We start from the raw sequence: 10,761 nt of genomic DNA, 5'->3' as shown, positions 1-10,761 counted from the left end.
GTCCCAATGTCAACTGATATTTTTGTAAATAAGTAGTTTAGGGTAGATATGTACCCCTTTATCATGCTAATGGGGCCTGCTGCCCCTTCCCCCCCTAGCCTTTAGGGAATAGATCACACTGAATTCTTGGGAACTGTGGGGGTGAATACTTTATTTGTAATTGTGGCCAGAGTCCCACAACATGTGGTCCAAAAAAGGTGCTACCAGTCCAGCCTCTGGGATAGAGCCAGGACACAGCTTCTCCTCAAACCCCTCAACAAACAAGAGTACAAAGGTTGCTGGGAGTGAGCCAGCCAACAGCTTCAGTGTAAGAGCAAAAGCGTAATGCTGCCCAAGCTGTCAAGCTCCCCAAAAAGGAAAAGGATAGAGAGAAGGGTACAAAAGGATGCTGTGAAGCCTGGAAGATGAAAAACAGGTGGTCCCATACCAGGTTGGGAAAGGGATATTGAAAATGAAGGGATTGGTCTTGGGTTCTGATGCTTTCCATCATTTTTCTGTCCCCCTAAAACTGAAAAGGGACAAGCATTAAGACTAGCTGTAAATTTTCTTGTGGCTTCAAGGTGGGGAATGAGGATGAATCGAGTGAAAGAAGACTTGATCTGAAAGTAGGTAGTTCTCTGATCTGGAGTAGATCCTGGGTCTTCAGGATTTTCATCAATGAGTTCACCCTCATGTCTGGGCTCGGGTTGTGTGGCAGTTACGACACAGTACATGTCCATTCAGTGGAAAGCAACCATTTTCATCAGCCTCAATTGACAGGGGTTTCCCACAGTCCTATTAGAAGGGACAAGATGGTAGAGTACGATGCATATCTTTCCAGTGTAAACAGTTCCCTATCTCACTTGTAGGCTCTATCAGTCAGCTGTTTACCATCCTTCTACTTCTTTTCCCCTTCCCCCACTTCTCACCACCCTTTTACTTCCTCTTCTCTGCTCCAAGCTCCTCCCTTCTGGAGGTTTGGCACTTAACCATCCTGCCCCACCTTACCTTGTCAAATCTTTTAAAAAGCCTCACCTGCCAAATATGTTTCCTAAATCTTTTAGGATGGATGACCCCTAAATCCAGGGCTATAAACTCAAGGTCACCCACTTCACTCCAAGAAAGATCTTGAGGTGAAGAGGGAATGACCCACACCCCAGTTTTTTTCCTGGACAACCTCTGAACATAATACAGGCTGGGATTTTTTAAAACCACCTTTGGTTTCTAATTGTAATGTCATGCCCTTACCACCCAACCCAAAACATGTAAATTTGGCAAGGTGGGGGAATGGGAAACCAGTGATCGTTCTGACCTCACACTTGTAACATTTCATGTGGAAGTTTTTGTCAAGAGCCACCACTCGGACAGTCTCATCTCGGCCAGGTTCAGGCATGATGGGCTCGGCACAAACAGAGCAGCGTGGGGCATACTGCCTGTGGAGGGTAAGGGAGAAAAATAGCTATCAGTGTCAGGTGGAATCTGGGCTGGGGAAGAAGGAGGGGCTCAAAGGAAAGAGAGAGGATGAGGAGATGCTGGAGCAGAAAAGAGGCGATTCAAAATAAGGTCATTCAAAAAGGAAAGTCTCCTTTTTTAATAGGGAAGCTCTGTGGCAGTGAATGGAAGCGCCTTAAAGTCAAGACCCAAATCCAAATCCAGTCTCAGAAACTAGCTTTGAGATCCTTAATCTCTTCCTCGGTTTCTTCATCTATAAAATAGGGATCATATCCTGTGTTTAGCACAGGGCCGTACATAGTAAGTGTTACAAAAATGCTATCATTACCAGATGACTTTCTAAGGTCACCACAGATGTCCCCATCTAGGCAGGATTTTCACATTAAATTCCTGCCCTGGGAGCTAGATCTGCCTACTTATTTCTCTTCAACCATACTCCTCCAACCCTTGGCTGAGCTAGGAGTTACACAAGTCCCCAGTGCCCTGGCTGCAAAAAAAAAAAAAAAAAAAAAAAAAAAAAGAGAAACATTGAAACCCAAGGTTATTTTCTTGGAACATTGTTACAAATGAGAAATACTGAGAGAAAGAAGCTTTTGTGGGCTGGCCTGGGAAATGTAACCACTATATATGTATAAAATCATTGTTTCTACAGAAAAATGCATCCCAAGTCAAACAATTCTCTGAAAAAGAGCTCTCAGGACACAAGCTTTGCATAAATTGGGAAACCTTCATTAAAAACGACATATGCAGACAAGAGGAATATAATATATGGATCCCAAAGATCCAGGAAAAGAAGGGTTAATGAAGCAGCAAAAAGCAAGCCAATATATTCCAATGTATTGTTTAAAGGGGGAGGGAAGAGGGTGGCGGCAACTTGATTGTGCATTTTGGGTCTTGAAATCAGGAAGAATCATCACCAAATGAGGCTTTATAGATATGTGACTTAAGGCAAGTCCGTTTGCCTCAGTTTCCTCAGCTGCAAAATAAGATAAGAGGGGGAAATGGCCAACCACTCCAGTATCATTGCCAATAAACCCTAAATGGGGTCACCAAGAGTTGACATGACTGAAAAACAACTAAACAAAAAAATTATAAAATAGACAAAGGCAGGTTACCTGGGCCCCTCCTGAAGTAAGAAAAACTGGAAATAAAGAATTGTTTGAGAAATGCACCAAGTCAACAAACAAAAAGCCCAGGCCCTATTGTGAGGGTAGACAAGGCAAAATCAAGAGTCATGGCTCACCGGTGATAATCAGGGACACAGTGGGGCCGGTTGGTTTGGTCCACGATGAAGGAGGTCCCTTCCAGAGGGCAGGCACAGACCACACAGGTAAAGCATTGGGGATGAAAGGCCCGGCCCGTGGCTCTCAGCATGCGCTCAGTGATCGGCTCTCCACATGTGCTACACTTCTCCAAGGTATTCTGGGTTTTTGTAGAACAGAGGATGGCAAGGGACATTTATTAAATGCTTTATGAATAGTATTTGATTTAAATAAGGGTCACAAAGGTGTGGAAACAACCTCCCCAGAGACAGGATGCAACCTCCCCTTGTTCTCCCCAAGCTGTGTCCCAGGTTTCCACATGTGTCTTCCTCACCTCATAGCATTGCTCACAGTAAGGTGCCCCTTCAAGGCTATAGAACTGCTGTCCCTGAAGCTGCCGCTCACACTGGTGACACGTGAAACACGTCACATGGAACAGACGCCCAAGTGCTCGGACTGCAGGCTGGGAACGTACCAGAGCCTGGTGGCACTGACCACAATACTCTGGGGGGAAGGAGGGGAACACTGAAACAATAGAAATGGCAGGAAGGATGTGGGAGAGGAGCCAAAAGGTGCCAGTCACAACAATCAGGAGAAAGGCTGGCTAGAGACAGAGAGGTAGGGAACATGGTGGTATGGTAGTGACCTGGATCCCCTTCCGGTTTAAGACTTTATTGGGAAGAGAGAGGGGAGGGGAACTCAAATCTCACCATTGGTAGGGGGTTTGTTACTGGATGGTTGCTCCATGTCCTTCATTAGCTGCTGTGTCAATTCTTCTAGCTCTTCTACCTCCCGAAGAGTCAGAGGTCCTGGGGCCCCAGGAGGACGTACCTAGAACCCCAACAGTCTTGGTTTTTCTCAGCATTTTCTGTTAGCATGGCCTTCATTTTAGTCTTCCCCAGGTGCTTCACCATCTGCCCCTCCACCCACTGCCAAAATGTTTTGTCCTGATTGCTAAAGCCCCTCATTCCCCATACCACCCCTACGCCACATCTACCAAGGAGGAAGGAAAACAGGCTCCAACTACCCATACTTACCCCAGACACATTTTAATCCCTTTTCCTCAAAATCATCTATATGCAAAGTATCACAGACAGTGAAGAATAAGACTTGTGCAGATAAAGGCCACATACATTGCTTAGATCACTATAGCACTAGACATACACATCACAGACACGCCAGAGCCAGAGATTATAGCATTCTAAAAGTGGAAAGGACTTGAGAAATTAATGTGGCTGCAACATTTTACAGGTTAAGGAAACTGAGACCCAGAGATATACCACCAACTTGCTCAAAGTCACAGCGTGGCACAGCTGGGGCTGAACCTGCATTTCCATTGTCCAGGCCAGGGCTCTTTCTATTAAGCCTCACATAGAAGGCAAAATACCCCAAACACCGTCTGTGACGATTTTAAAACTAAGTACATGGAAATCAATACAAAACCTAAATTTTTAGATGGATTTAAAAAATATATATTTAAATGAAAACTCTCATAGGTTCAGGTAACTTTAGTAACACCTAATGGCTGTGATGATGAGGGAAGATGTTCAATGATTCCCAGAACCGGAAAAAAAAAATTTACAACCCAAACACAGAAGCCTCACAGAATACATAAATACATATACCCCTACAGCACATGCATAGCCCCCATTTCCAAAGAACATATACACCAGAGGCACACCTACCCGTCCCAACTGCTGCTGAGTAACCCTGCCAGCATAGAAATATAACACAGGGCAGGAAGATCAGGTTAAACCCAAAATGCTGCCTATGGGTCCCCTTAGCCATCCCACTTCTGAATTCTCACACCGGGAATCTCAGGGCCCTATGTTGGAACAAGGATTTCTGGGGGCCATGAACTGGATCCAAAGTACTTGTAGAGGAGGGGAATATGAAGGAAATATTATAGACAATTATATGTGGATACTATGAACCAATTTAGCCTTTCCCCAGAAAAATCATCCACAGGAAAGCCCCAGCACACTTGGGAAAAGACGAATTAGTCCAGACCACACTAGCATCCTAGATCATATTACCATTTGCTGGACACTACTAAAGAAAAGAGTGCTGACTTTGCTACAAATTCATGGACTCTAACTTCAATTGGACACAAATGCTATTCAGCAGTTGTTATTTAGCTCTCTCACTCTATTGCATTTTCTCCTTTTCTATTGCAAAACCTATTCCTGCTCTTCAAGCCCCCAAATCTCCATTCCATTCCACCCCCACCCCCTCACTCCCAATAGATGACTTCATCCCCTACTTTATGAAGAGAGCTCAAGTTCCATTATATTCACTTATCTCCAAAAATCTCCAAAGCCACACTATTTTTAATACTAATTAAAAAAAAAAAATCTTCATCTTCTCCTTCCTGCTTGTCTCAAAGAAAGAAATAGACCTCTTTTTCATGGCCTAGACATCCATCTTTGGTCTTAAAACAATGTACTATTAATCTCCTCACTAAAGCAAGAACAACTCCACACACCCCCTCCCTGTAATTTTACACGAGGAATTTGTGGCTCAGAAAGCTTAAGATACTTGTCCAAGGTCAGGTACCAAGCAGCAGAACTGGAATGCTCTGACCACACATCCAGTAGTTTCTCGTTACCTCCCTTTCAATATCTATTTCCACTATCTTTTTGCCCAGTAATATCTTAACAAATTTTCACTATTGGCTTTCCAAAGGCATCTTGAGTCAAACTTATTGCTTCCATTTCTTCCACCATTTGATCAGTTCTTCAGTTCTTATGTGTCTCCACCATTCTACGGAAACAGCTAAAGATCACACATAATAACCTTGTAGTGAAGAAATCTCCTGACTTTTCCTCAGATTTAATTTTGCCTAACTTCTTCAACACTGTGAACAAGCCCATATTTGTTGAAACTTTTCTCTAGCTTCTTTGCTATTGTTAGTCATTTCCCCTTGAGCCACGACAGTCTCCTTCATAAGTTACACTGCCTCCTATTCCTCCTTCAATGTAAGTATTTTTCAAAATCTGGTTTCTTAGACTCTTCTCATTTTACCTCAATCTCATTTTTAACTTCCAAGTGGACAATTCTCATAATCGTACTCCTGACTCATAACTTCCCTAAAGCAGATCTTCTCATTTACTCTCATCTGTCAACAATGCTTTCATTCTCCAGTCACCTAAATTGAAAGTCCTGAAGTCATCCCTCCGCCTCCTCCCATAACTATTTACTCATCAATTCTTCTCATCCTTCACCTCCATCTTACTCTTCTTTCTCACTGCAACCCCCAGGTAACTCAATCCTGGACTAGCACAACAGTCTCCTAATAAGTCTCTCCCCACATTCTATCCTACCAATATCTTCCAGATCCCAAAGTATTTTGTACATATCAAAAACTTTCCCATTGCCTACAGAAAAATATTCGAAAGGCTTAACATCTCATTAGTCCTTTACTAAATGTTCCAAACTTATTTCCCACTACTCCTCAAGGCTAATAACTCTCCAATCTAGCTAAATTGAAACCCAACTGATTCTTGTAACATTTCACACACATTCCTACTGCCACTTTCTAAAACTATTCATTATGCCCTATATTTCCACTCCCTAGAGTTCAGGATGCCCTCACTTTTCCTTTCTACTTCCTTCCTTCCTACTCTTCAAGGCCAAACTCTGGTTCTACTTCTTTCATGAAGTCTTTCCCAAATGTCTCAAGCCCTGGGGAATCTCTCCATTCTGGATTTATCTTCCATACTATTTGGCACAGAACAGAATATAGTATAAGCTAAATATGTTTATGTATATATCCTGTTCTTCCCAATTAGATGAGAAGCCTCAAGGATAGCCCATAATATATTTCTTAACAATTTCTAGAACCTGGAACATTACTCTATCATAGTAGGTACTTAATAAAATCTGATGGTATGTTATGTTAATAACGCTATTGCTAGAAAGCTCCCAAAGCCCAAGGCCAACCCCCACCAAGTGAGTAATGACTACTCAGGAAACAATGTGGACAGCTGATAAGGGAAAGTCACAGTTGATTAGACTCCCTCATCCTCTCATGGTTAAAGGGTATGAACTTAAAAGACTAAGTGGAAAGTATCTAAATGCTGACCTAGTGATCTAGTCTTGAGACCTGCCACAGAGTAAAGTAAGTTTGGAGGCCACAGTCCAGAAGAGCCCCACTAAAACACTAACCATTCAGGCCTTCTCTAAAATTTAGTGATTTTACTTACCCATTCTCAACCCTGCCCCACCCAAACACTCTTCCAGGTCCCTCCTCTGGGGGTGCTGTTGCCCTTCTTCCCTTTACCCCACCCTCGAAGCAGAAATACATCCAACTTTAGCCTCCCTGATTTTCTACTTAGCCTCTCCTTTTCTACTTTTCAGATCAATCTAGTTCCCCCTCACCTGGTCCTGGGCAGGAGGGGGCACTGGACGTTGCTTCTCCTGAACACGGGGCTTCTCTCTCTGTTGAGCATAGGTGAAGCTGGGAGGCTGAGGCTGTTGAGAGGGTCCTGTACTAGTGGGGATTGAAGGACCCCCCTTCTTATGAGGGGGACCTCCAGGTGCTGGAGGACTAAACTTAGGTGTCACAGGAGTGAATTTGGGGGCCACAGCATTAAACTTGGGGGTAGGATTAGGGGCTGGGGTTGAGATTGTGGATGGGGCTGGAGCTGGGGGTGGAACTACAGATGGTTTTGCAGGTGGGGCTGATGCCAATGGAGGAGCTGGAGCTGGAGGAGCTTGAGGCTGTGTGACTAAGGTCTTAGTCACAGATACAGAGCGAGCCTGAGGAGGTCCAGTAGGAGCCAACCAAGGAGGAAGAGGTGCTGTGCTTGAAGCTGCAGGTGGGACACTTGGCTTGGGAGGGAATCGGGGGGCGGCTGGGAGAGATCCAGATGAAACCTAAAAGGTAGGGGGGAAATTGGTTTAGAGGATGACATTGTCTATCCTATCATACCCCTCCCTTAGGTACATTTTGTGTCTCTACAAAGACATTGCCCCCACATTTACATACATACACAAGTTTCTGACCTCCCCCTTTCCCATCCCTCACCCTGGGCTTGAAGGGATCATTCCGGGTCATGTCATCCAACAAGGAGGACAGAGAGTCCATCTCCAGGTCAATGCTGCTCACCTTTCCTCTGGGCTGAAGAATAAAGAATTTGAGGATCCAGCTAGACTTCTTTATATATTTATATCAAGCATTCAGTTTAAAGACTCCCCTTCCCCAAGGATTTTCGATTTCTGTATAATCTAAAGGATTATATGGAAATTTCATACACAGTTCCCTCCCCCCCACTGAATATTTCCCTGCCCATAACTGGCGGAAGTCATGTGGAAACAATAGGTCTTCTTCTAGCCCTTTTATGGAGTATCAATTTCACCCCAGTTTTCCTTTCCCTTCACTTACCTGATGAGTTGGTGCTGGAGGGTCAACCCCCACTTCTTCGACAGGAGGTGGAGGGGAAGGGAATGTCTCTTCTTCTGGAGCAGGGGGGAATGGTTCCTCAAATGGAGGAGGGGGTGGTGGGAATGGCCCCCCCAGAGAAGCGTCTCCATCATCCCCAGCAAGCAAGGGAGGTGGTGGCAGGGGGAAATCTAGACATAGAGAAAAGAAGTCCATTTAAAAAGGCTCTCCAAGTTCTCTCACTAAAACCCAAACTCCTAAGAATTGTTTTTCTCTCTAGGAGGGCCTGTCAGGGAAGACCCAAGGTTGATTACTTGGCATCCTGTACGGGTCTCTGAAGTCTTGGGTATCCCGGTAGAAGGTAAAGAACTCTTTACATTAAGGTGGTTTACTTCAGGATGTCCTGCTGAGAAGGGGAACTCACTCCCCTTTTCAGTTTAGGAAGAAAACTCAAAAAGAGACTTGTCCCACATTCATTCTCTCTCACCCCCAGGCAAGGAATTTGAAACGGACCCAGGAGTCCTGGCTTGGGGCCACGGCTCCAAGATGAGGTAAGAACATCTGCTCAGGAATGAGTGGCTACGCCTGGCCCAACCCCCCCTCCACCTCCCCACCATTATCCATACAAGTTCCCCGACCCCCTGCCCCCCTTGACTTGCAGACATCTCCCCCAAATCCTTACCTTCCGGGGGTGGGGGTGGAATCTCGCCCACCTTGCCCATCTGGGCCCTCTGGGCCCCGGGCCCTGGAGGGTTCTCCGTAGCCCCGGCCCGGAAAGGGTTCACTTTTGGTTTGGGGGCCACGACCGGGGCAAACTTCTTCTGCGGGGCATAGAAGGCGGGCGCCGAGACAGAGACGGAGATCACGGGTGGGGGGCGGGGGGCCGCCATGCGGAGGCTGTGCTGGAGGAAGGGCCAGAGTTACTCGGAGCCCAAGAAGGTAAAGATCGATAGATGGATGAATGGATGGCTCACCCCGCAGGGTCCGGGACCTCCAGCCGCAAGACTGGGAAATACCCGCAGCCCCCACCCCCACTTTACATTTTCGGCCGCTGCCTGCCTGGCCCCCACCCCCACTCCTTTCTCACCGCGGAGCTCTGCCCGTCTACGCGACCGGTCCGAAAGAATAGTCGTCAGTGCTGCGTGCAGTACAGCTGTGACTCCGGGAGTCCGGGTGTCCCGAGCCGCTTCTAGCTGGAGGGAGGCCGGGGGGGCGGGGAGAGAGAGAGGCTGGGAGACCATACAAGGAGCGGCCCAGAGAGGGGGCGGGGAGAGCTCGAGGGGAGGAGGCGGGGAGAGCTGGGGTGGCCAGGCTGGGCTGGGGGGATGGAAGGGCAGGAAACTCCCCCAGGAAGGGGCCCTGAGCACGCCTAGGGCGGGGAAAAGCAGAGAACTGTCCTCTCCCCTCCACATACACCCCAGCAAACCTCCCCGCCGGCTACAGAATCAGAAACCGACCAGCCCTCCCAAAACACGCTCAGCTGATGTCATTTCCTGACCTTCCTAACACCACCCCCACCCACCCCCCCACGGCGGCCCCCTCCTCCTTCCCAGACACACAGCTGCCAGAGATCTGACTCACAGTCCCAATTCCCCCCATTCCCCCCTATGCTCACCTCCCACCCCCTTTCGGCTTTGTGCCGGCCAAAGTCGGGTTGGGGGCGGGATGAGCAGCTCTAGCCCTTGCCCGCGACTTGGTCTTTAAGTCCAAACCAGCTGTTCCTACCAGCTGTTCTTTTAAACTCCTCTGTCTTATGCCCTCTTCCACCCAACTCCCCAAGAATTCCCGCCCATCTGCTCTAGGACAAGACTACGAGGAGAAGGGACATAGACCTCCTTCTAAGCGCTCACCAGATCTCTTCTCACTCCCCACTAGCCCGCCACTAACTCACACGCTGAGGACTCAAATCCACATTCTTGGGGGAGGGAGGCAGGCGCTTGAGAAAGTGAAATGAGGAAGATCAGTTAAATAACCAGACCCTATATCCCTGGGGTGAGGTCTCTAGATCTGAGATACGAGTTCAAAATAGGTCATTTCGTAGCTTCCCTCTTAGCCACTCAGGAGTAGCCAGGACTCCACCCCAAAAGCCCCTCCGGGCTAGTGAATTTAAGTTTTAGAATTGCCCGAAGCATGCACTCCGCTGGCCCCTTAGTGGAATGGGGAGTGGGACCTTTGCAGTTACTGAAGATTTGGGGGAGAGAATTAGGGAGGTATTTTTCTCACACAACCACTCTCCCAACCCCCCCCCCCCCACACACACACACACACATACTCACACACGAAGAAGCTAGAACCAATTCAGTTTGGGGCATCTCCACCTCGCCAAAAAAGAAAACCTAACGTGTAATAAAAAAATAAAAATAATTAAAAAAAAAAAAGAGAGAGAACTATAAATGGAAGGGACCTAATCAAAATCTTCTTAAAGAGAGTCTCTAGGCCATACACAGTAAATGCTTTGTTTGGTGTCATATTACCCAGTGGGTGGGGACTTGTAGTTTCTAGTCATCTTCAGTCTTGATCCTTTATCACCAAATGCTATAGTTCTTCTTTTGAAGATATCTTTTGAAAGATATCAAGTCAATTGTCATTTATTCAGCACTTACTAGGTTCCAGATCTGGGTTAAGCAATAGGAATTTCTGCCTTTAAGTATTTCAAGTTCCAAACTTCTTCCAAATCTCTAATGT

The 10,761-nt window shown here is 46.6% G+C and overlaps 1 protein-coding gene across 3 annotated transcripts; it reads right to left on the bottom strand.

Annotated features, from left to right (window-relative positions):
* Nucleotides 1–131: 131 nt before the first annotated feature.
* Nucleotides 132–9,314, bottom strand: ZYX (zyxin). 3 transcript variants are annotated; one of them, XM_031939270.1, is made up of 10 exons: nt 9,164–9,314; nt 8,759–8,978; nt 8,080–8,267; nt 7,723–7,815; nt 7,074–7,571; nt 3,404–3,524; nt 3,028–3,218; nt 2,675–2,853; nt 1,292–1,412; nt 132–774 (listed from the first exon to the last, which is right to left on the bottom strand). In XM_031939270.1, the coding sequence occupies exons 2-10, from the start codon at nt 8,964–8,966 to the stop codon at nt 670–672; spliced, it is 1,704 nt and encodes a 567-aa protein (XP_031795130.1). In that variant the 5' UTR covers nt 8,967–8,978; nt 9,164–9,314; the 3' UTR covers nt 132–669. The 3 variants fall into 3 exon arrangements, with proteins under 3 accessions (XP_031795130.1, XP_031795131.1, XP_031795132.1); XM_031939271.1 differs by having other exon boundaries at nt 8,759–8,973; XM_031939272.1 differs by having other exon boundaries at nt 3,028–3,197; nt 9,164–9,312.
* Between the last annotated feature and the right edge of the window lie 1,447 nt (nt 9,315–10,761).

Source organism: Sarcophilus harrisii, chromosome 5, assembly GCF_902635505.1.
Source record: "Sarcophilus harrisii chromosome 5, mSarHar1.11, whole genome shotgun sequence".
Classification (NCBI taxonomy): domain Eukaryota; kingdom Metazoa; phylum Chordata; class Mammalia; order Dasyuromorphia; family Dasyuridae; genus Sarcophilus; species Sarcophilus harrisii.
Note: the sequence above shows the minus strand (reverse complement) of the source record. Positions and strands in the feature narration are given on the sequence as shown.

Excerpts from the sequence above, each read along its gene's own strand:
- ZYX (XM_031939270.1), bottom strand. The coding sequence starts at position 8,966 with ATGGCGGCCCCCCGCCCCCCACCCGTGATCTCCGTCTCTGTCTCGGCG. Across the intron at positions 7,572-7,722 it reads ATGATCCCTTCAAGCCCAGG|GTTTCATCTGGATCTCTCCC; the intron begins GTGAGGGATGGG and ends CCTACCTTTTAG. Across the intron at positions 775-1,291 it reads TGAAATGTTACAAGTGTGAG|GACTGTGGGAAACCCCTGTC; the intron begins GTCAGAACGATC and ends CCCTTCTAATAG.